This window comes from Theropithecus gelada, chromosome 4 (genome assembly GCF_003255815.1).
Source record: "Theropithecus gelada isolate Dixy chromosome 4, Tgel_1.0, whole genome shotgun sequence".
Lineage (NCBI taxonomy): Eukaryota > Metazoa > Chordata > Mammalia > Primates > Cercopithecidae > Theropithecus > Theropithecus gelada.
This window is the reverse complement of record NC_037671.1, coordinates 34,341,828-34,365,971: the sequence shown is the minus strand read 5'-3', so window position 1 is coordinate 34,365,971 and position 24,144 is coordinate 34,341,828. Positions and strand designations below refer to the sequence as shown.

Sequence of the window (24,144 nt, the reverse complement as noted above, 5' to 3'; positions counted from 1 at the left end):
CAAAAAACTAGCTGGGCGAGGTGGCGGGCGCCTGTAGTCCCAGCTAGTTTTTTGTATTTTTTAGTAGAGACGGGGTTTCACCGTGTTAGCCAGGATGGTCTCGATCTCCTGACCTCGTGATCCGCCCGTCTCGGCCTCCCAAAGTGCTGGGATTACAGGCTTGAGCCACCGCGCCCGGCCTTTCTTTTTTTTTTCTTTTTTTTTTTTTTGAGATGGAGTCTTGCTCTGTTGCCCAGGCTGGAGTGCAATTGCGTGATCTTGGCTCACTGCAACCTCCACCTCCTGGGTTCAAGTGATTCTCTTGCCTCAGCCTCCTGAGTAGCTGGGATTATAGGCACCAGCCACCGTGCCCAGCTAATTTTTGTATTTTTAGTAGAGATGGGTTTTCACCATATTGGCCAGGCTGATCTTGAACTCCTGACCTCATGATCCACCCACCTCGGCCTCCCAGCGTGCTGGGATTACAGGCGTGATCTGGCCACTGCGCCGGCCAGAAACATGTTTTAGAGAATAGTCTATGGGCCTCGGAGTGTTTATTATTACTGGGTGGTCACTGCTTCTAGGACTTGTGAGTGGGCAGACTGAGGAAATTTTTGTTTGTTTTTTGTTTTAAGAGACAGAGTCTTGCTGTGTCACCCAGGCTGAAGTACAGTAGCAATTCACAGACAGTCATAGTTCACTGCATTCTCGAAATCCTGGGCTCAAGCGACACTCCCATCTCAGTCACATGAGTAGCTGGGACTACAGGCACGCGCCTCCATGACCAGCTCCTGGCTGTATTTTTTGGAAAGAGAACAATTACTCACTTTACTTTCTCTCCGGCATCAGGCAGTAGGCACTACTAGTCCCATTTTTTAGATGAAGAAACTATGACCCAGAGACGTTAAGTGACTTACCCCGGGTCCCACAGCTCGTGAGTGGTGGAGCTGGGATTCACACACACAGCCAATCTTGACCATTTGCAGCTTTGGTGAGCAGGCCCAGCTGCCCCCACCCTCACTCCCTTCCCACCCACAGGACAGTGGGGGGTGGACGCCCATCATCTGGGCTGCAGAGCACAAGCACATCGAGGTGATCCGCATGCTACTGACGCGGGGCGCCGACGTCACCCTCACTGACAACGTGAGTGAGAGTTTGGTTGAGGTAGGGCAGCCCCAGGCCCCTGAGCAAGGTGGAGGCTGGATTCAAGGGCCCAGCTGCCTGCACCTCATCTGTTCCCCTCCTATCTCCACAGGAGGAGAACATCTGCCTGCACTGGGCCTCCTTCACGGGCAGCGCCGCCATCGCCGAAGTCCTTCTGAATGCGCGCTGCGACCTCCATGCTGTCAACTACCATGGGGACACCCCCCTGCACATCGCAGCCCGGGAGAGCTACCATGACTGCGTGCTGTGAGCCCCTGCCCCACCCTTGATGCCCCTGCCCCCACTTCTTGCAGCCTCAGACCCCACATTGGGCATCTTGTCCCCTCTTCAGGTTATTCCTGTCACGTGGGGCCAACCCTGAGCTGCGGAACAAGGAGGGGGACACAGCATGGGACCTGACTCCCGAGCGCTCTGACGTGTGGTTTGCGCTTCAGCTCAACCGCAAGCTCCGACTCGGGGTGGGAAATCGGGCCATCCGCACGGAGAAGATCATCTGCCGGTGAGCCCTGGGCCCCTCTCTGCACCCAAGGCCACCTCCCCACCCACCCTCCCCAGGCTCCGTTGCATCCTCACAACATTCACCAACCCCTCCCCATGTACCACTGAATCCCCAGAACCACCCACAGGCCCCCTCCCTACTGGGGTTGCCAGATATAGCCAGTAAAAATAGGAGACAGCCCGTTAAACTGGAATTTCAGATGCACAGATACATACTTTTTTAGTGCAAGAATGTCCTGTGTAATTTTTGGGACATAGTGTACTAAAAAGCTATTTCTTGTTTATCAAAAATTCCACGTTAACTGGCTGTCCTGCATCTTACCTGCCAACCTTACTCCCCTGCCCCCAGCCCCAGGAACCTCCCCAACTGTCTCCCTGTACCTGGAGTAGCTCCTCACCCCGTTCCAGCCTGCCATCACCTTCTCCCCGTCTTCTGCAGGGACGTGGCTCGGGGCTATGAGAACGTGCCCATTCCCTGTGTCAATGGCGTGGACGGGGAGTCCTGCCCCGAGGATTACAAGTATATCTCGGAGAACTGTGAGACGTCCACCATGAACATTGACCGCAACATCACCCACCTGCAGGTGAGTAGGGGGCCAGGGCCTCCCCAAAAGGACACCGAGAGCTGCCAAGTACAGTTAGACAAGCTTCAAACCAACAAAGGCACCTAGCCTAGGAAGGGTTGGCTGAAAGGGAGCCCTGGTGTGGGGTCGCATCCACCCCAGGGGAGGGAGCCTTTTCCTGAGTCACAGAAAGGTGTCATATGAACTCCCAGTAGCCGTGGGGACATCACCATGAGCAACATACTGATTCCCCATCACCCTCGGACCATCGCCACCCACTGTTGTAACACATGGACCCCAAAGAGAGGACAGTGGTTAGGGGGTCGGGGCACCAAGAGTAGAGGAACCCAGACCTATCGTGGGGTTGAGCTGACCCCTGCCTCCTCGCCCCAGCACTGCACGTGTGTGGACGACTGCTCCAGCTCCAACTGCCTGTGCGGCCAGCTCAGCATCCGGTGCTGGTATGACAAGGTGCGTGCCCCTTGCCTTGGCCACAGACACCCGGCCCCTCCTTCAGAGGAGCCAGCCTCCAACAGGCCAGCTCCCTGGGACCTTGTCCTTCACCTACCCTGTGGGGGAAGTGACTGAGAGGACGGGGCAAGGCCTGGGAATCCTGGGACATGGCTGGGATAGCGATGGGCGTGTGCCCAGGTCTATGCAAATCAGGGATGATGCTCTTGCATTTCCTGCTCTTGGATCTCAGAGCCTGTGTGACCTCCCCAACCCCATCTTCTCTGTCTCTGGATTGGGTTCAGCAGTGGATTTTTCTGTGGAGTCTTGGGGTTCCTGGGCGGGCAGCTGAGGTGGCCCCCAAGGAGAAACCACTGTGTTCTCCGCACCCTAGGATGGGCGATTGCTCCAGGAATTTAACAAGATTGAGCCCCCGCTGATTTTCGAGTGTAACCAGGCGTGCTCCTGCTGGAGAAACTGCAAGAACCGGGTCGTACAGAGTGGTATCAAGTGAGGCCCTGCTCCACAGCCCACCCTCTCCCCACCTCACCCTTTCCTCCCTGCCCCTGGGGCTTTTCCAGGGCTTCCACCCAACAGCGCCCTCTCTCCTACTCCCAGGGTGCGACTACAGCTCTACCGAACAGCCAAAATGGGCTGGGGGGTCCGCGCCCTGCAGACCATCCCACAGGGGACCTTCATCTGCGAGTAAGTCACCAGGAGCACCTTGACACCTGGTGGGAAGGAGATACATGGCCACTGCTGACTGCCAGGCCTCCCTCTCATCCCCCTACCCTGATGAGTCACATGTCTCCATCTGGCCACTCTCTAGCCAGCCTCCTCTGACCCCTATTCCTGCAGCTGAGCAGCCAGCCGCCTCTGACCCCCATCCCCGCAGCTGAGAATGGCACCTGCCTCCACTCTGCCCAGACCACAGGTCTTCCCTCCCTCCACCTCCACCCTCTACCTTCCCCTCTACCCCCTCCTCACCCTTCCTAGCTGGAGAAAGTGCCAGTTTGGGAGACAAACAGACTTGGGTTTGAGCCCCTTTCTGCTTCTGGATGTCCTTGGCCAACTTACTTAACTTCTGTGAGCCTTATTTTTCTTGTCTGTAGAGTGGAGGTGATAACAGCTACCTTTCTGTCCACCTCCTCAGGGGCCTGTCCCTCTCCATCAGTTCTCTGCCCAGCATCTGTAATCCCCCCCTTTCTCTTGGCTCCCATCTCATGACCCTCAGTCTTACCTTGGTCTCCTTTGGCCTTTATTTTTTATTTTATTTTATTTATTTTTTGAGACGGAGTTTCACTCTTGTTGCCCAAGCTGGAGTGCAGTGGCACAATCTTGACTCACTGCAGTCTCCACCTCCCCAGGTTCCAGCGATTCTTCTGCCTCAGCCTCCCAAGTAGCTGGGATTACAGGCACGTGCCACCACACCTGGCTCATTTTTTGTATTTTTAGTAGAAACGGAGTTTCACCATGTTAGTCAGGCTGGTCTCGAACTCCTGACCTCAGATGATCCGCCTGCCTCAGCCTCCCAAAATGCTGGAATTACAGGCTTGAGCCACCGTGCCCAACTGTCCTCTGGCCTTTAAAAAAGATAGTCCTCTAAGCATACTTGCCTGTTCAAGAGACCATCCAGTTTCTCTCCATCATGTCATCTCTCAACTTCTCTAGCAAGCAGCCCTGTCCTGCTGGGCCTCAGTTTCCCCACCATCACTCACTGCCTGTCCCTGGCAAAATCGGCCTTTGCCCTTCCTGCTCTGCTGAAGCTGTCTCTTGACAGTCACTCCCCACCCCACGTCCTCTCCATGTGTCTTAATCTCCCAGTGTCTGCTCACCCCTCCTTAGATAGCCGGCTCCTCTCCTCCCTCTGGTGTCCAGATATGGGTGCTCTTGCCCTGACTCATGCCTTGAGTTCCTTGCCACTCCTGTACCTCTGGCTCTTCCTGCAGTCCTGGCCCCTCTTCTGTCCCATATCGCCCATTCCTGCCGGGGGGCTCCTAGTACACAAACCTCTCTGTATCCAAACCTGAACATCCCCACCCAGGCCAACTGCCCCTACACACTAATCCCCTTAACCACAGAGCCTGTGATCTCTCTGTGCTGACTGAAGGCTTCCTCTGTTGAGGCTGGAATGCTGCCCTTTCACTTGCCCACCACTGCTACTCCAGGCCTTCCCTTCCCCACACCTGCCAGCCCTGCCTATTCCAGATTCCACAGGCTTGTGAGGAGAGATGGGGCCTAAGCTGCCTCCTAATAGCCCACACTCACCTTCAGAACCATGGATTCCTGTCCCACAGGTATGTCGGGGAGCTGATCTCTGATGCTGAGGCTGATGTGAGAGAGGATGATTCTTACCTCTTCGACTTGGACAACAAGGTGAGCAGGAGACCCCCCTTATCCTGCTGCTCCCCAGGGCTGGCTTTCAGGAGCTCCTGGGAAGTCAGTAAATGGAAACCTGGGGATGAGGGACTGGGGAGTCAGTGGGGAGGGCGATCAGGGAAGCAGGGTGGGGGGAAATGTGAAGAGTGCCGTCCCCCCACCCCAGGATGGAGAGGTGTACTGCATTGATGCCCGTTACTATGGCAACATCAGCCGCTTCATCAACCACCTGTGTGACCCCAACATCATTCCCGTCCGGGTCTTCATGCTGCACCAAGACCTGCGATTTCCACGCATCGCCTTCTTCAGTTCCCGAGACATCCGGACTGGGGAGGAGCTAGGGTGAGACTCTAGGGGTCTCTAGGGGCTCTGCCAGAGGGTGGGAGATGCAGCAAACCTGGGACCTGAAGGCTGGCATGTACCTGGTGTCCAGGCTTGGAGCAGTGCAGAGCTTCTCAGACTTCAGTGTACATAAGTATCTCCAGTGAGACTTGGTGAAACAGTCCTGCGCCTCCCAGCGAGATTCTGAATCAGGAGGCCTGGAATGGGACCCAGGATTCTGCATTTCTAACAAGTCCCCAGGCAGCGCTGATGCTGCACGTCCATAGAACAGACAAAGGCTCAGATCCCATCTGGGGAAGATAGGTTGGATGCGGGGTCCCTCTTAGGGAGTAGGATCCACAGGGTCTTCCGGGTGGGCTCTTGATGGCTGGGTCCAGCTCCCACAAGCTCCTGTTTTCCTCTGACAGGTTTGACTATGGCGACCGCTTCTGGGACATCAAAAGCAAGTATTTCACCTGCCAGTGTGGCTCTGAGAAGTGCAAGCACTCAGCCGAAGCCATTGCCCTGGAGCAGAGCCGTCTGGCCCGCCTGGACCCACACCCTGAGCTGCTGCCCGAGCTCGGCTCCTTGCCCCCTGTCAACACATGAGAACGGACCACACCCTCCCTCCCCAGCATGGACGGCCACAGCTCAGCCGCCTCCTCTGCCACCAGCTGCTCGCAGCCCTTGCCTGGGGGTGCTGCCATCTTTTCTCCCTACCACCCCTTCACACATTCCTGACCAGAGATCCCAGCCAGGCCCTGGAGGTCTGACAGCCCCTCCCTCCCAGAGCTGGTTCCTCCCTGGGAGGGCAACTTCAGGGCTGGCCACCCCCTGTTCCCATCCTCAGTTGAAGTTTGATGAATTGAAGTCGGGCCTCTATGCCAACTGGTTCCTTTTGTTCTCAATAAATGTTGGGTTTGGTAATAAACTGCTATTTTTGTGTTGGGGGGGGGAGAAAGCACACTCTGCTGGAGGGAATGTGGGTCCAAGGGCCAGAAGAGGATGGGAAGCAGGCTGGATGGGTGTGGCTGCTGTGACGGCTGCCCAGTGTGGGGCGGGGAGGTGGGGGTTGCAGTGGCGCACGCCTATAATCCCAGCACTTTGGGAGGCTGAGGCAGGAGAAACCTGAGGTCAGGAGTTCAAGACCAGCCTGGCCAACATGGTGAAACCCCATCTATACTCAAAATACAAAAAAACTTGATGGGCGTGGTGACGGGCACCTGTAATCCCAGCTACTCGAGAGGCTGAGGCAGAACCGCTGAACCCAGGAGGCAGAGGTTGCGGTGAGCCAAGATCAAGCCACTGCACTCCAGCCTGGGCAACAAGAGTGAAACTCCATCTCAAAAAAAAAATACAGGTCCAATTTCCACACTTTAATCTTTGGCGGGAGCGTGTTGTGAGTGTACGGCAGTTAAGGTAGTTTGTGAGATTATAAAGTGTTTTCTTATCAGAGCATGCCAGGTCGTTCACTATGGTCCGTAGTGCCCCCGGGAAATAGTCCTGAGCCCCAGTCCCAGGCTGCAGCTCCCCAACCCACTGGGCAAAAGTTGAGAAGAAGGAACTAGAGTGTGTCAGGGACCACAGGCGGGGGTGGGGCTGTGACGTGTAGGAGGGCGGGACAGGCAGCAGGTGAGTCGCCAGGTCTCCAGGGCTCCAATCACTCTGGAGACTGAACCATGGGGGGAAAACAGCGGGACAAGGATGATGAAGCCTATGGTGAGACCCGGGCAAGGCCCAGGACCCTGTGGAGGGAGGGGAGGACGGGTGCTACGGGAATGGTGGCTAGGGCTGGCTCCAGGTAGAGGAACTAAGGAGAGTCCTGTGTCCCTGAGGGGAGGGCCCGGGAACCGGGAGCCATGGAGGGAGGGAGTCAGGGTCCTGGGAGGAGGATGAGTCTTGGGGGCTGGGGCTGTTGCTGGAGAGCCCGTGGGGAGTGAAGCTAGGTGCTTCTGAGGAGTTGGGGCTGAGGTCCTTGGGAGGAGGGAGAGATTTCAGGCTTGGACTCTGGGTCCCTAAGGGCAGGGCCCTAGGAAACAAAGCCGAGATGAAAGGTGGCAGGTTGGGGCCCTGAGCAGAATGGGGCTGGAGGCTGGGAGTGTACTGTGCTGCAGAGCCTGGGTGAGGCTAGGGTCCCTGTAAGGAGGAGGAGGTTCAGCCTGGAGTCTGGGTCCCTGACGGGGAAAGCTGCTTGTAGCCTGCCGGCTCCCTTAAGGAGTCAGGGAACCCTGAGTGGGCTGGCCTCCACCTGCCAGGCTCTCCGGGAGAAGTGGCAGAGGGAGTGGGTTCTGCTGGGCGTCCCTGTGAGGAGTTGGGGTGAAGGTCTTTGTGGAAAGGGGGCTGGGGTCCCGCCTAGGGGTCTCTGTGAGGAGCTAGGAGCAGGAGCTGGTCTTGGAGTACTTTGAGGAATAGAGACAGGGCCCCTGGGGTTCCTGTGAAGGGTGAGGCCTGAGGGGAGAAACGGCAGGGAGCCTGTGTCCAGAATCTGCGAGGAAAAGGGGCTGGGGTTCTGAGGAGAGAAGGAGCTAGGGGCTGGCGTCCAGATCCCCATGGGCAGTGAGGCTGGGGACTCACCTGCAGAGTTTCTGCTCTGAAGGGGAAGGAACCCACATGAGGGACCTTCTCAAGGAGAGGCTCGAATCCCTTAGGGCCATAGGGGAGTGGGCAGTGAGGACTCCCGAGTAGACTTCCTGGAACGGCTTCAGGTCAATCATTGTCCATAAGTCATGGAGGGACAGAGTCCAGGGCACCTGGGGAGAGCAGACCCCACCCGCCCCTTCCCAGACTCCTGCCCAACCCTCGGCCCTCCCTCCTCAGTGCCCATAAGGAACCCTGACTGCCCGGCCCTCCTCCTCCGTGTGTGTGTACTCAGGGAGGACCAGGAACTCAACGTGCCTGCAATCTCTGTAGCCGGGCTCAGGTGTCACTCTGACTGCTGGCCCAGAGCCCGGAGCATACTGTGGCCAGAGGACTGAGGTCCCACTGGAGTGAGGATGTACAAGGCTGCTTCCCTCCCCAGGCCCTGCTGGGGTTGACACTTTTGTCTCCAGTTTCTTTCCCCATAGCCTTGAGCCAGAGTGTAAGGCAGGGCCTGGGACAGATGTGGGAAGAAACTATGACCTCCCTGAAGGGACTGTGGGTCTGTGTGGTCCCCGGGGAGGGATTAGGGAGGAGAGAGGGATGAGAATGAGGGTGTGAGAGCCACTGGGAGTCCCACATCCCAGCTAAAGGGAGACTCAGGAGAACCATGCGAGGGTAGGGCAGGGGACCAAGGCCATTTCCCAGACTGACTGCCTTGAGATGTGAGCCGGAAACTATAAAGGCCTTCCTTCCCCTCCCCGTGGCCGCCTGGGTGGAGTTCCCAGGGAGCTGCTGAGCTGCTGACCAGGCCTGGATCCTACCTTTCCTACTCCCCAGTTTTCCCCTCCTGCAAGTCCTGCTCTAGCCCATCTCCCTCCAAACACCTGAGGCCTGGGTAGGATCCTGGGGCTACGAGGACTCAGCAGGACAAGATATGCAGAGAGAGACTCACTCTCCACACCTCTTCCCATGTCCCTCAGGGAAGCCAGTCAAATACGACCCCTCCTTTCGAGGCCCTATCAAGAACAGGTGAGCTCTGGGTACTGCTCTGGGGGCTGGCAGGGGTGGTGGGTGCAGTGTGGAATCCAATATCTGCTTTGTATTTGCTAAAATATTAGTAAGAAACTTGTGAAAAAGACGAACTCCTGCCCCAGGCGGGTGGTGTCCTGGGGGGATCGTTGTGTCTGGAGCAGGCCTTGGGGGGATCGTTGTGTCTGGAGCAGGCCTTGGGGGGATCGTTGTGTCTGGAGCAGGCATCCAGGACTTCCCAGTCCCGGGGGATGTTCTGTTTCTTAAGTGCGGGCTTCACAGGTGGGAGGACTCACCCCGCTGAGCCCTTGAGAGCTGTGTACTTTCCCGTCTTTTGCTTCAGAAGAAAGTATACCCACCCAGAAAAAAGTTTTCTTTCTTTTTGTGTTTTGGAGATGCGGGTTCACTGCAGCCTCAAACTCCTGTGCTCAAGTGATCCTCCTGCCCTAGCCTTCTGAGTAGCTGGGACTACAGGCATGCACCATCACACCAGGCTAATTTCTCTGAGATGGGAATCTCATTATGTTGCCCAGGCTGGTCTCAAACTCCTGGCCTCAAGTGATTCCCCTGCCTTAGCCTCCTAAGTAGCTGGGATTACAGTCATGAGCCAATGTGCCTGGCTAGGTTTTCTAAATAAAATAATATATTTTTAAAAACTTAGCTGGGCAGTAGTGGCACATACCTGTAATCCCAGCTACTTGGGAGGCTAAGGCAGGAGAATCGCTTGAACCCAGGAGGCAGAGGTTGCAGTGAGTCAAGATCGTGCCACTGCACTCCAGTCTGTGTAACAGAGTGAGACCCTGTCTCAAAATAAAAAAATAAAAGCAATAAAAAATAAAAATAAAGCCTACTGATGCCCACGCTGCAGCATCCCCCAACTCTCTAACCCTTGACCCCTCCAGACCATAAGCCCTACCTCCCCAAGTCTCCTTAGCTCAGCCTCCCATTTCTCTCTCAGAAGCTGTACAGATGTCATCTGCTGCGTCCTCTTCCTGCTCTTCATTCTAGGTTACATCGTGGTGGGGATTGTGGGTGAGTTTCCAGCTGCTCAGAGCCGGGGCAGTGGGTGAGGGACAGTAACCCAGGGAGGGACCACTCTTATAATTGCCCCACTAAGTCCCTGCCCTCCAATGACTCATCCGTGCCTCTGTCTACAGCCTGGTTGTATGGAGACCCGCGGCAAGTCCTCTACCCCAGGAACTCTACCGGGGCCTACTGTGGCATGGGGGAAAACAAGTGAGTACAAAGGCGAGAAGAGGAGGGCAGGAGCGAGGTCAGGTGGAGTGGGCAGGAGACACCCCCTCCCAACTCAGGCTCCAGACCTGTCCGTGCTCTTCCACAGCCATTCCCTGCTGTCCCCACCCCACCTCGGTCTCCCTGAATCTGACCACTCCAGGTCACGTTGAGAACCACTGCTGGACAGTTAGCTTCTTGAGTACCCCCAGAATGGGAGGCAGTGGAGAGTCGTGTTAAGTGTATGAGTTTTACCGTTCAGAGACTGGTGTCTGGATCCCCAACTGGACCAACTTTTGGTTGCGTGGCCTTGGGCAAGTTACTCAAGCTTTGATTTCCTTATCTGAAATTCAAGGAGAATTCCATAAACAATGCCAAGAGTCCTCACCTGCAGATGTCCAATAAGTAATAAAACCTCTAATATGTGTATAGCATTTACTATGTTCCAGGAAGGCAGTAAACTTTACACACACACGCTCATTGAAATCTCATGAGGTAGGCACTATTCTTTTCTTTTCTTTTTTTTTTTTTTGAGACGTAGTCTCACTCTGTCGCTCAGGCTGGAGTGCAGTGGCATGATCTCGGCTCACTGCAAGCTCTGCCTCACGGGTTCACACCCTTCTCCTGCCTCAGCCTCCCAAGTAGCTGGGACTACCAGCACCCACCACCATGCCCGGCTAATTTTTTTGTATTTTTAGTAGAGACGGGGTTTCACCGTGTCAGCCAGGACAGGATGGTCTCGATCTCCTGACCTCGTGATCTGCCCACCTCGGCCTCCCAAAGTGCTGGGATTACAAGCGTGAGCCACTGTGCCTGGCCCACTATTCTTTTAGATGGAGTAGAACCAAGACCGAGAACAAGTGACTTGCTCAAGATCATAAAGATAATATGAAGTCATGGAGCTCCAAGTTCATGCTCTGAGCCATTTGTCAGCTGCTGCAATGCTGACTTACCCTGAGAGATCTTCTAGGCGTCTCCCTACCTCCCCAGCTGAGCTAGGGCCAGGAGCTGGGGGGTGACTGGTCTGGGCCACGCTGGACTGGGCCCACTGTATTCTTGAGAAATCACCCTAGTGGTCCCTCCCCTCCCCCAACACCTGACCAGGCCCTGATGCACACGGTCCCTCCCCTCCCACAGAGATAAGCCGTATCTCCTGTACTTCAACATCTTCAGCTGCATCCTGTCCACCAACATCATCTCAGTGGCTGAGAATGGCTTACAGTGCCCCACGCCCCAGGTCAGAGCCTGGGACCTGCCTCTGCCCCAGATCTCACCCAGGGTCTCAGGTTCCAGCCCCTTAGCATTCTCTCTGCGCCCAGGTGTGTGTGTCCTCCTGCCCAGAGGCCCCATGGACTGTGGAAAAAAACCAGTTCTCGCAGACTGTTGGGGAAGTCTTCTATACAAAAAACAGGAACTTTTGTCTGCCAGGGGTACCCTGGAATATGGTGAATATTGCCCCTAACCTCATCACTGTCGCCCACGAGGGCTCAGGGTGGGTGCAAGTGGGAGGGGGAGTTGGGTAGATGATCACCAGGTTGGCTCTCCTGGGGCGTGTAGGACAAGCTGAGCCCCATGGTGATGGTGAGGGGACCCGCTTCTTCATCCTGCTCTGTGTCTGTGTGTCTGTCCTTTCACTCCTGACACAGATGGTGATCACAAGCCTGCAACAGGAACTCTGCCCCAGTTTCCTCCTCCCCTCTGCTCCAGGTGAGAAGCACAAATTCCTTCCTCAGACATCATCTAGTACAATGTTTTCTTTTTTTTTTTTTTTTTTTTTTTTTTGAGACGGAGTCTTGGTCTGTCGCCCAGGCTGGAGTGCAGTGGCATGATCTCGGCTCACTGCAACCTCCGGCTCACTGCAAGCTCCTCCTACGGGTTCACGCCATTCTCCTGCCTCAGCCTCCTGAGTAGCTGGAACTACAGGCGCCCGCCACCACGCCCGGCTAATTTTTTTGTATTTTTAGTAGAGACAGGGTTTCACCATGTTAGCCAGGATGGTCTCAATCTCCTGACCTCATGATCCACCTGCATCGGCCTCCCAAAGTGCTGGGATTACAGGTGTGAGCAACCGTGCCCAGCCTAGCCCAATGTTTTCATTGCTTGAATGAAGAAACCAGGCCCAGAGAGAATGAAGTCACATAGCTTGTTGGTGGTAAAATTGGAATTAGCATCAGGTCTTCATTTTTATCTGTTATGTGGCCTTGCAGTCAGACCATCAGTGTTTTGGGGAACTACTATGTGCCAGGTGCTGGGGACAGAGGCAGGGATAACAACTGGTCCCTGCTTCAGCTACATTCTAGGTGAAGAGATCAGAGTTATTCACAAAGAGACTGTATGAAAATCTCATGAAAACATACATAGGTGAATCTACACACTTTTTTTTTTTTAGACAGAGTCTTCCTCTGTCGCCCAGGCTGGAGTGCAGTGGTGTGATCTCGGCTCACTGCAACCCCCGCCTCCCAGGTTCAAGCAATTTTCCTGCCTCGGCCTCCCGACTAGCTGGGATTACGGCACAAGGTGCCTGCCACCACGCCCGGCTAATTTTTATTTTTATTTTATTTATTAAATTTATTTATTAAATTTGTATTTTTAGTGGAGACAAGGTTTCACTATCTTGGCTAAGCTGGTCTTGAACTCCTGACCTCCTGATCCACCCACCTCGGCCTCCCAAAGTGCTAGGATTACAGGCACAAGCCACCATGCCCGGCCTGCACAATTATTATTTTTATATATGCACAGGGAAAAGGCTAGAAGGATATTTGTTCAAATGTTATAAGTGAACGTGGCTGGGTGGTAGGATCACAGTTGAACTTTTTTTCTTTTACAGTATGCTTTTCCTTCCAATAGCAAACGTCTTTTTTTCTTTTTTTAAGAGATGAGGTCTTGCTATGTTGCCCAGGATGGTCTTGAACTCCTGGACTCAAGCAATCCTCCCACCTCAGCCTCCCAAAATGCTGGGATTACAGACATGAGCCCTGACACACAGTTGCAAATGTCATTTTTAATATAAAACATTTTTTTAGGCCAGGCATGGTGGCTCACGCCTGTAATCCTAGCACTTTGGGAGGCTGAGGCAGGCAGATCACCTGAGGTCAGGAGTTCGAGACCAGCCTGGCCAACATGGCAAAACCCCATCTCTACCAAAAATACAAAAATTGGCTAGGCATGGTGGCATGCACCTATTATCCCAGCTACTTGGGAGGCTGAGGCAGGAGAATTGCTTGAAACCAGGAAGCAGAGGTTGCAGTGAGCCGAGATTGCACCACTGCACTCCAGCCTTGGTGACAGAGTGAGACTCCGTTTCAAAAAAAAAAAAATTTTTAGGCCGGGAGTGGTGGCTCACACCTGTAATCCCAGCACTTTGGGAGGCCAAGGCAGGCAGATCACAAGGTCAGGAGTTCGAGACTAGCCTGGCCAACATGATGAAACCCCGTCTCTACTAAAAATACAAAAATTAGCCAGGCATGATGGTGGGCACCTGAAATCCCAGCTACTCGGGAGGCTGAGGCAGGAGAATCGTTTGAACCCAGAGGTGGAGGTTACAGTGAGCCAAGATGGTGCGACTGAACTCCAGCCTGGGCAACAGTGAGACTCCATCTCTAAAAAAAAAACCATTTTTTAAAACAATTTATAGCATAAGATAAGATATCCAGTTATCAATTTAAGTACAATAAGGAGTATCTCAAGTGAATGCTTCAAAGTCACGTAGATCTGAATATAAATTCTAGCACTTTCCAGCACTATGGTCTTGACCCAACTAGGCAACCTCTCTGAACCTTGTTTCCTCATCTTTAGAATGTAAATGACAGCGAGGTGCGGTGGCTCACGCCTGTAGTCCCAACTGTTCAGGAGGCTAAGGCAGGAGGATCACTTGAGTCCTGGAGTTTGAGGTCACAGTGAGCTATGATTATGCCACTGCACTCCAGCCTGGGCAATAGAGTGAGAGACCCTGTCTCTAAAAAAATAAATAGGCTAAATGAGGTGACTCACACCTGTAATCCCAACACTTTGGGGGGCTGAGGTGGGAGGATTGCTTGAGCCCAGGAGTTCAAGGCCAGCCTGGGCAACATAGCAAAACCCCATCTGTAGAAAAAACTTTAAAAGTAGCCAAGTGTGGTGGTGCGCATCTGCAGTCCCAGTTGCTTGGGAGGCTACGTGGGGAGGATCGCTTGAGCCCAGGAGTTTGATGTTGCAGTAAACTATGATCGTGCACCTGCACTCTAGCCTGGGTGACAGAGCCAGACCCTGACAAATAAATAAATAAATAACAAAGCAAGCCTGCCTGGCAAAGTTGTTGCAAGGATGGCAGTAAGTGGCTCTGTAGGCACATGACAGGTGCCAAAGGAGGTAGGGATAAGGTCAGAAGGCTTCCTGGAGGAGGTGAGATGCAGCTGGATTTGAACAGGGAGTCATGGATGGGATTTCTGGTGGAAAGAGAGCCCTGAGAGAGAGGCACAGTAAGAGCAAAGGTATAGAGTAGAAGGGAACATGGGCTGGATTTGGACAGCAGAGCCTGGAAGGCTGGCCAGGGAGTGCGGACGCTGTCTCTGGGGCAGAGCCTCTGGAGATGTCTGAGTCACAAAGGGACCCAGAGCCCTGGAGTGACGAAGTCCAGGCTGTGCCACGGTCTCCCTGGCACTCCACTCGGGTGGAGGGCGGATGGAAGGCTGACAGGGTGTTCTAAGAGTTGAGGCCAGCGGAGAGGAGGGTCCAAACCAAGGCAGCGACAGGGAGGGGAGGCAGGGGATGGACTGGGCTCCACAGGGCAGAAGCCCATTTGTGAAATCAAAAGCAGCCCACTGAGGGACGAAAAGCCCATCACCCTTCCCTCCCCTAAGGGCACTGTGGACTGGGAGGGGGCCAGAGACCTTCCAGGCAGAGCTCCTGGCCCCCGACCCAGCAGCCCGGCTCTCCCTTCTAGCTCTGGGGCGCTGCTTCCCATGGACCAACGTCACTCTACCGGAGCTCCCAGGGATCACCAATGACACCACCATAGCGCAGGGGATCAGGTAGGCACCTCCCTCCCCCACATCCTGGCCACACCCCTTCCACCCACAGCCCCATCTGACTCTGTCTCCCCAACAGTGGTCTTATTGAGAGCCTCAATGCCCGAGACATCAGTGTTAAGATCTTTGAAGATTTTGCCCACTCCTGGTATTGGATTCTTGTGTGAGTCACCAGATTCCCCTTCTCTCGTGTCCTTGCCTTCTCCCTCCCTGATCCTCTATCCCCTCGCCCAATGTCTGAAACACAGGCTTTGGACAGAGGAGGAGGAGCCAGAGCTCAGAATGGATTCCAAAACCAACAGGATTTATAAGGGAAAGAGGCCTAATCTGGGGACGTTGGGTGGTGTGTGGAAAGGCAGGGGGAGTCTCTGAAAGGGAAAAGATTTGAGGGACTAGGGCTGAACCTCACTGTCCTCACCCTGCCTACAGAGCCCTGGGAGTGGCTCTGGTCTTGAGCCTACTGTTTATCTTCCTTCTGCGCCTGGTGGCTGGGCCCCTGGTGCTGGTGCTGATCCTGGGGGTCCTGGGCGTGCTGGCATACGGCATCTACTACTGCTGGGAGGAGTACCGAGTGCTGCGGGACAAGGGCGCCTCCATCTCCCAGCTGGGTTTCACCACCAACCTCAGTGCCTACCAGAGCGTGCAGGAGACCTGGCTGGCCGCCCGTGAGTGTCCTGCCCACCCCCAAGCCACCAGCTGCGCAAGGACTGCCCTGGGCCATGCCCAGCCCCAGCCCTGGCCCTGACCTAGGTCTGTCTGCCCGTCCCCTGCAGTGATCGTGCTGGCGGTGCTTGAAGCCATCCTGCTGCTGGTGCTCATCTTCCTGCGGCAGCGGATTCGTATTGCCATCGCCCTCCTGAAGGAGGCCAGCAAGTTAGGGCCTGCCTGGGAGGGACATGGGGCTGAGGACAGCGTGGACCCAGGACAGGGGGTGCTAGAGAGGTGGCAGGGAGCCTCAGAGGAGAAGGCAGGAATAGCACAGTGGTGAACACTGCTGTGGCTTTGCCTCTCTAAGCCTCTGCTTCCCCATCTGTAAAATGGGGGTAACAACAGTTCCTGCCTTCCAGGGTTGTCGTGAGGATTAAATGAGTGCCTGGAACATGACATAGGCCTTCTAGAGGGGTTGGTGGGAGTGGTGGTGGCTGAGTGGAATGGCAGGAATCCAGGCCAGGAGGGGCAGCAGCTTGCTCCTGACCAGGAACTGCCACACATACCTGCCAAGGGATCACACTTGGGGGTGATCTTCCCTTACTCCACCTGAAGCTGCCCCAGATGGTTTCTCTGTGACTCTAGTTTCCTCTAAGGGTCCTGTGAGCCTGATTTATTCAGTTCTGTTTATCCAGTGAGCACCTACAGTGTGCCTAGCCCTGCACCAGGCCCTGAGGACACAGATATGAAAGACAATGTCACTGCCCCTGTTGGTCCCACCCTGGGGGAGTGGGGCAGGCCCCAGCGAGGGCAGAGATGGGGTCAGCCCCTTGAGAAGATGGACAGCTGGGGCAGTGACAGTGAACAGCTCTCGTTTCCCTGCAGGGCTGTGGGACAGATGATGTCTACCATGTTCTACCCGCTGGTCACCTTTGTCCTCCTCCTCATCTGCATTGCCTACTGGGCCATGACTGCTCTGTATCCTCTGCCCACGCAGCCAGCCACTCTTGGAGTCCTGGGGGGTGATGGAAAACAAAGCAATACTTGCCCCTTACAGTGCCTTGGTGTCACTGGAAGAGGTGCCCCTTTCTCTGGGCAGACACAGCAGCACTGTGCCTGAACAGAGTTGAAAGGGTACACACAGGCTGAATTTCAGTCCTCTCTGTGCAGCAAAAGATCTGCACAAGCACCTAGGAACAGGTCCCTAAGGAGTGAGTGGTCTGTGGAGACCTCGTGTGACCAGGCTTTCCTTGACTCCCCTCTGGGTACCTGGCTACATCAGGGCAACCCCAGTATGTGCTCTGGGCATCCAACATCAGCTCCCCCGGCTGTGAGAAAGTGTCAATAAATACATCATGCAACCCCATGGTAAGAGAAAGCGGGGGACATGGAGGCAGGACTGGTAGGGCTGAGGGGCCGTAGGGACCACATTCCTCATTGTACAGAGAAGACTGAGACCACAGAGGGCAATAAACTCATGCAAGGTCACACACCCAACTCCCAGCAGCACTAGAAGAAACCAGTTCCCAGAATACCTGGTATTCCTGTTGAGCCGTCCATCATGTGGGGAGGGAAACTGAGGCTGGGAGAGACAGCCCTGGATACCAGGACTTACTCCACCCCTCCCCAGGACATTCCTCTGACTTAAGGACCATCAACCCACTTCACCCTCTGAGTCTCAGCCTACTCCTGTCTGTTTGTTTGTTTGTTTTAAGACAGGGTCTCGCTCTGTTGCCCAGGCTGGAGTACAGCAGTGCAATCTCAGCTCACTGCAACCTCCATCCCCCAGGCTCAAGCAATCCTCCCACCTCAGTCTCCTGAGTAGCTGGGACTACTAGCGTGTGACACCACGCCAGGCTAATTTTTTTTTTTTTTTTTTTTTGAGATGGAGTCTCGCTCTGTTGCCCAGGCTGGAGTACAGTGGCGCAATCTCAGCTCACTGCAAGCTCCGCCTCCCGGGTTCCCGCCATTCTCCTGCCTCAGCTTCCCGAGTAGCTGGGACTGCAGGTACCCGCCACCACGCCTGGCTAATTTTTGAATTTTTTAGTAGAGACAGGGTTTCACCGTATTAGCCAGGATGGTCTTGATCTCCTGACCTCATGATCCACCCACCTTGGCCTCCCAAAGTGCTGGGATTACAGGCGTGACCACCGTGCCCGGCCATGCCAGGCTAATTTTAAGCTTTTTGTAGAGGCAAGGTCTTGCTGTGTTGCCCAGGCTGGTCTTGATCTCCTGGGGTTGCCCCGATGTAGTCAGGTACCCAAGCGATACTCTGGCTTAACCTCCCAAAGTACTGGGATTATAAGAGTAAGCCGCCACATGCCCCACTCCTCTGTAAGATGGGGACAATTATAATAGCCATCCCTGGGGTGGCTGAGAAGATGAAATTACTTTGGGCACATAAAGTGCTTAGTACTATGCCTGGCACCTGATAAGAGCTCAATAACAGGTTGGAGTGTATTGTATTGTTAAGTCTTCCTCCCTTGGAACACAGAGCCCTAGGTAGTAGCTAGGTGGGACTCCCTGGGGGGGAACCCGGGAGAGAAGCTGCTTCCAAAACTCTCTCCGAGGTTTCCCGGGAGTGGCACTGGGTTGCTGGGAATTTACTCTTCTCAAACCTGCCATGTCTTCACCTCGTCTGAGCTGGAAACATGAGCTGTGCTGCAGGCATTAGCCTCACTCCTATTAAAAAGGGGAGGTTTGGCTGGGCGCGATGGCTCACGCCTGTATTCCCAGCACTTTGGGAGGCCGAGGCAGGCGGATCGCCTGAGATCAGGAGTTTGAGACCAGTCTGGCCAATATGGCGAAACCCTGCCTCTACTAAAAGTACAAAAATTAGAAGGGCGTGGTAGCAGGCACCTGTAACCCCAGCTACTTAGGAGGCTGAGGCAGAAGAATTGCTTGAACCCGGGAGGCGGAGGTTGCAGTGAGCTGAGATCACGCCATTGCACTCCAGGCTGGGCAGTGAGACTCTCAATCTCAAAAAAAAAAAAAAAGGGGGAGGTTTATTTACATGTACAGAGGACCCACTATGTGCCAGGCCACGGGGTAGACAAAGCCCAAAATGATGTGGTTCTTTTTCTTTTTTAACGGAAAAAAAGGCTGTTACCCAGGCTGAAGTGCAGTTATGCGATCATGGCTCACTGCAGCCTTGTCTCCCAGGCTCAAGTGATCTTCTCACCTCAGTCTCCCAAGTAGCCGGGACTACAAACGAGTGCCACCATGCCCGGCTAATTTTTTTTTTTTTAAGAGATGGGGTTTCACTATGTTGCCTAGGCTGGTCTCGAACAACTGGGCTCAAGCAATTTGCCTGCTTCAGCCTCCAGAAGTGTTGGGATTACAGGCGTGTGCAACTGTGCTGGGTATGACATGAGTGTTGTTTTCAACTTGCTTGTGATCTAGCAGTAAAGACTGACAGAAGGCCGGGCATGGTGGCTCACGCTTGTAATCCCAGCACTTTGGGAGGCTGAGGCAGGTGGATCATGAGGTCTGGAGTTCGAGACCAGCCTGGCCAATATGGTGATAGAGTGAGACTCCATCTCAAAAAAGAAAAAAAAAAGATTTTTTGATTAGCCAGGCATGGTGGCGCACACCTGCAGTCCCAGCTACTCAGGAGGTTGAGGCAGGAGCATTGCTTGAACGGGGGAGGCAGAGGTTGCAGTGAGCTGAGATTGAGCCACTGCACTCCATTCTGGGCAACAGACTGAGACCTTGTCTCAAAAAAAAATTTTCTTGGTTATATTTGCTATAAAAGGTTGTTTTTTAATTTGTGACTTTTTACTTTTTATTATGGGAATTTTGAAATATATGCAAAAGTAGAGATGATAGCAGAGTCAGTCCCTGTACCCAGATTCCACAACCCTCAACTTTCTACTATTCTTATTTCATCTATATCCTCACCCATATATATATATATATAAAATATATATTTTTATATTTATTTTTTATACATATTTATTTTATTATTATATATATATTTAATATTTATATATTTATATATATAAATATATATATATATAAAATATATATATACATATATATATATTTTTTTTTTTTTTGAGATGGAGTTTTTCTCGTCTCCCAGGCTGGAATGCAGTGGCGTGATCTCGGCTCACTGCAACCTTTGCCACCTAGGTTCAAGTGATTCTCCTGCCTCAGCCTCCTGAATAGGTGGGATTATAGGCATCTGCCACCATGCCCGGCTAATTTTTTGTATTTTCAGTAGAGATGCGGTTTCACCATGTTGGCGAAGCTAGTCTTGAACTCCTGACCTCAGGTGATACGCCCGCTTTGGCCTCCCAAAGTGCTGAGATTACAGGCTTGAGCCACCATGCCCACCTTGTTAATTTTTTTTTCTGGAGACTTTTTTTTTTTGTTTTTTGTTTTTTTTTTTTTTTTGAGACGGAGTCTCGCTCTGTGGCCCAGGTTGGAGTGCAGTGGCCGGATCTCAGCTCACTGCAAGCTCCGCCTCCTGGGTTTACGCCATTCTCCTGCCTCAGCCTCCTGAGTAGCTGGGACTACAGGTGCCCGCCACCTCGCCCGGCTAGTTTTTTGTATTTTTTTTAGTAGAGACGGGGTTTCACCGTGTTAGCCAGGATGGTCTCGATCTCCTGACCTCGTGATCCGCCCGTCTCGGCCTCCCAAAGTGCTGGGATTACAGGCTTGAGCCACCGCGCCCGGCCTTTCTGGAGACTTTTAAGGCAAATTCTGGACATCATGCCATTTCACCTGTACATACATCGGGATGGATCTCAACAGATAAGAACTGTTTAAAAGCATAGCCACTATATCATTATCACATCTCACAAAATTAACAATAATTCCTTAATATCATCAAATACCCAGCCTGTTCTATCTGCTGGAAAGGGTTTTGGTAGACGTTGCAGAGGCTGCTCTGGAAGAGGAATGCTGAGTGAGTGCCTTCCCCTGTGATTGAGACTGAGGGAGCTGATTATGCTTATGCTATAGGCAGACCAAACTGAGTTTGAGCCTAGAGATGGAACTCTCAGACAGAACTTGACTCCCGCAGTTCAGAGAAGCTGCTACTTCCCACCTGTCAACTTTGGGAGGGACAGAAGCTACTGGGAATGGGACGCCCAGGCTCCATACTGAGGTACCCAAAGCCTGAGCCTACTCTATCTCCGTCTACCCTCCCAGGACCAGCCTGTGAACTCCTCGTGCCCAGGGCTGATGTGCGTCTTCCAGGGCTACTCATCCAAAGGCCTAGTCCAACGTTCTCTCTTCAACCTGCAAATCTATGGGGTCCTGGGGCTCTTCTGGACCCTTAACTGGGTACTGGCCCTGGGCCAGTGCGTCCTGGCCGGAGCCTTTGCCTCTTTCTACTGGGCCTTCCACAAGCCCCAGGACATCCCTACCTTCCCCCTAATCTCTGCCTTTATCCGCACACTCCGGTAAGGATGGGGCAGGGGCCTGGTCATTGTAAGCACGGGGGCCCCAGGGGTCCTGGAGCCATCTCTGACTGCATGACACCCTCTGCAGTTACCACACCGGGTCGTTGGCATTTGGAGCCCTCATCCTGACCCTTGTGCAGATAGCCCGGGTCATCTTGGAGTATATTGACCACAAGCTGAGAGGTGAGCCTGGAGTCAGAGTAGGAGTCAGGAGCTGGGGAAGGCCATTAGGGAGGGGCTGTAAGAGGCCAGTGACCAAACATGAGCTTTCCTTGCTCCCAGGAGTGCAGAACCCTGTAGCCCGCTGCATCATGTGCTGTTTCAAGTGCTGCCTCTGGTGTCTGGAAAAATTTATCAAGTTCCTAAACCGCAATGCCTACATCATGGTGAGCCACACTGCAAGCAACCCTTTGTCCTGGTGCCCTTTGGTCTAGACACCCCCATCCTGGTCCAGGCAGCTCACCTTGGTAACTCTGACCTTTCCACCTCGCTCAGATCGCCATCTACGGGAAGAATTTCTGTGTCTCAGCCAAAAATGCCTTCACACTACTCATGCGAAACATTGTCAGGTTAGGCTGTTCCCCACTCCCTTTGTGGCTCCCTCGTCCGATCTCCCACGCAAGGCTGGCTTCATGGGCATGCTGTGCTCATCCGGGCCCTAGACTTGGTTTAGTGCTCTGCTCTTGCCATCTTGAAATGTGAACAAATTTCGTTTTGCACCAGTCCCCACAAATTACGAAGCCAGTTTTACTCTCAGCATTGCCAGGCTTCTCACCCTCAACCTCCCCTAACTTCTGGCACAGGGTGGTCGTCCTGGATAAAGTCACAGACCTGCTGCTGTTCTTTGGGAAGCTGCTGGTGGTCGGAGGCGTTGGTAAGGGACCAGGAGCTGTGGGGACAGAGGGTAGGTGTGCTGGGCAGCTGAAGAGGTGGCCTCAGAGGAGCAGCACTAACCCCCAGAATTATTCCACAGGGGTCCTGTCCTTCTTTTTTTTCTCCGGTCGCATCCAGGGACTGGGTAGAGACTTTAAGAGCCCCCATCTCAACTATTACTGGCTGCCCATCATGGTGAGTGACTCCCCTCTCTGCCGCTCCACCCCCAACTCCCCAAAGGAACCCTATAACCCCAACGGGTTGTGTGTCTTCCAGACCTCCATCGTGGGGGCCTACGTCATCGCCAGCGGCTTCTTCAGCGTTTTCGGCATGTGTGTGGACACGCTCTTCCTCTGCTTCCGTGAGTGACACCCCCAGCCACCTGTCCCCAACCTCAAAGTACTGAGCCATTCAAGCATTTTTTTGGAGATGTGGTGCTTCTAGAAACAGTTCCTTCGTGAGCTAAACGAACCAGAGGGAGCTTCTTGTGACATCCTGAGGCCAGGAGTTTAGGGAAGAAGGGAGAGAGTGAGCCCCCAGGCCAGTAGGCTCTCCAAAGAAGGAGTATTCTGATGGAGAGGTCTCTGCTATCTTCCCTAGGAAATCTCGGGTAGAAGTTAGCCATTAGAGGCCGGGCGCGGTGGCTCACTCCTGTAATCCCAGCACTTTGGGAGGCCGAGGTGGGCAGATCACTCTGAGGTCAGGAGTTCGAGACCAGCCTGGCCAACATGGTGAAACCCCTCTCTACTAAAAATACAAAAAATTAGCTGGGCGTGGTGGCGGGCGCCTGTAATCCCAGCCACCTGGGAGGCTGAAGCAGGAGAATCGCTTAAATTCACGAGGCGGCGGTTGCAGCGAGCCGAGATTGTGCCACTGCACTCCAGCTTGGGCGACAGGGCAAGGCTCCATCTCAAAAAAAAAAAAAAAGGGTTAAAAAAAAGAAAAAAAAAAAGCCATTAGAGAGACTTCCCAGCAGGTGGCTGTAGCGGCAGGGGATTTTCTTAATCTACAGCATGCATCCATTCAGGGTTTGCCAGGCTCCTCCTTAGCGACTGACACGCATTTTCCTGCTAATTCTTATCATCACTCTATGCAATATAATATTCCCGACCCCAGTTCACATGAGGAAACTGAGATTACATAACCTGCCCGGGGGTAGGGGTGGTAGTGCAGCTTGGATTCCAAACCCGGCAGGCCGCTTGCCTCCCACTCCCCGATTTCCCGGCCCCAGGGTCCGCTCTAACGCGTCTCTGTTGCGGCTTAGTTGAAGACCTGGAGCGGAACAACGGCTCCCTGGACCGGCCCTACTACATGTCCAAGAGCCTTCTAAAGATTCTGGGCAAGAAGAACGAGGCTCCCCCGGACAACAAGAAGAGGAAGAAGTGAGAGTTCCGGCCCAGATCCAAGACTGCACCCCACCCCCACCGTCCAGCAGTGCAGCCTCACTTTGCCTTACAGGTCTCCATTTTGTAGTAAAAAAAGGTTTTACGCCAGGCGCGGTGGCTCACGCCTGTAATCCAACACTTTGGGATGCCGAGGCGGGCGGATCACCTGAGTCAGGAGTTCGAGACCAGCCTGGCCAACATGTTGAAACCCCCGTCTCTACTAAAAATGCAAAAATTAGCCGAGCGTGGCGGCATGCACCTGTCATCCCAGCTACTCAGGAGGTTGAGGCAGGAGAATCGCTTGAACCCGGGAGGCAGAGGTTGCAGTGAGCCGAGATCGCGCCACTGCACTCCAACCTGGGTGACAGACTCCGTCTCCAAAACAAAACAAACAAACAAAAAATTTTATTAAAGATATTTTGTTTTCTCTGTAAATCTGTACTGGCGGCCTTTTTTTTTCCGCGCCCGGCTCTTTAAAATCGGCCCGCCCCTGTGACGCGTCCTGGTGCCGCGGCCAATGAAAAAGCCCAATACGGATGGTGCAGGTCCCTTCTTCGCCCCAGCCAGTCCGCTTCCCGTTCGAGTCACGCGCTCCGGGCCTCCAAGAGGGCCAATCGGAAGGGCA

At 53.8% G+C, this 24,144-nt stretch overlaps 2 protein-coding genes across 8 annotated transcripts in view; both read left to right on the top strand.

Moving 5' to 3' along the window:
- The window catches only part of EHMT2 (euchromatic histone lysine methyltransferase 2), an 18,720-nt gene extending 12,435 nt beyond the window's left edge, over positions 1-6,285 (top strand). For 4 of the 6 annotated variants that reach the window (XM_025381388.1, XM_025381387.1, XM_025381385.1 and 1 more), the window contains 10 exons: positions 1,018-1,122; positions 1,235-1,389; positions 1,475-1,642; positions 2,081-2,225; positions 2,598-2,675; positions 3,049-3,164; positions 3,273-3,359; positions 4,952-5,030; positions 5,200-5,375; positions 5,783-6,285. In XM_025381388.1, coding sequence (XP_025237173.1) covers positions 1,018-1,122; positions 1,235-1,389; positions 1,475-1,642; positions 2,081-2,225; positions 2,598-2,675; positions 3,049-3,164; positions 3,273-3,359; positions 4,952-5,030; positions 5,200-5,375; positions 5,783-5,963 — 1,290 coding nt within the window. In that variant the 3' untranslated portion in view covers positions 5,964-6,285. Of the gene's footprint in view, positions 1-1,017; positions 1,144-1,234; positions 1,390-1,474; positions 1,643-2,080; positions 2,226-2,597; positions 2,676-3,048; positions 3,165-3,272; positions 3,360-4,951; positions 5,031-5,199; positions 5,376-5,782 lie in introns of all 6 variants that reach the window. The other 2 variants (XM_025381386.1, XM_025381389.1) reach the window with 1 other exon arrangement.
- A 682-nt stretch (positions 6,286-6,967) lies between these two features.
- Positions 6,968-23,954, top strand: SLC44A4 (solute carrier family 44 member 4). Of its 2 annotated transcripts, XM_025381390.1 has the most exons (21): positions 6,968-7,073; positions 8,915-8,963; positions 9,922-9,995; positions 10,121-10,199; positions 11,334-11,433; positions 11,516-11,641; positions 11,843-11,903; positions 15,118-15,205; positions 15,282-15,365; positions 15,632-15,867; positions 15,976-16,075; positions 16,736-16,828; positions 17,116-17,218; positions 21,008-21,261; positions 21,350-21,444; positions 21,544-21,647; positions 21,757-21,830; positions 22,065-22,135; positions 22,235-22,329; positions 22,411-22,495; positions 23,399-23,954. In XM_025381390.1, exons 1-21 carry the CDS (start codon positions 7,034-7,036, stop codon positions 23,518-23,520), a joined length of 2,133 nt encoding a protein of 710 aa, XP_025237175.1. In that variant the 5' UTR covers positions 6,968-7,033; the 3' UTR covers positions 23,521-23,954. The 2 variants fall into 2 exon arrangements, with proteins under 2 accessions (XP_025237175.1, XP_025237176.1); XM_025381391.1 differs by lacking the exon at positions 11,516-11,641 and having other exon boundaries at positions 7,016-7,073.
- The last annotated feature ends 190 nt before the right edge of the window (positions 23,955-24,144 follow it).

Excerpts from the sequence above, each read along its gene's own strand:
- SLC44A4 (XM_025381390.1), top strand. The coding sequence starts at position 7,034 with ATGGGGGGAAAACAGCGGGACAAGGATGATGAAGCCTATG. Across the intron at positions 22,330-22,410 it reads ATTACTGGCTGCCCATCATG|ACCTCCATCGTGGGGGCCTA; the intron begins GTGAGTGACTCC and ends TGTGTCTTCCAG. Across the intron at positions 22,496-23,398 it reads CACGCTCTTCCTCTGCTTCC|TTGAAGACCTGGAGCGGAAC; the intron begins GTGAGTGACACC and ends GTTGCGGCTTAG.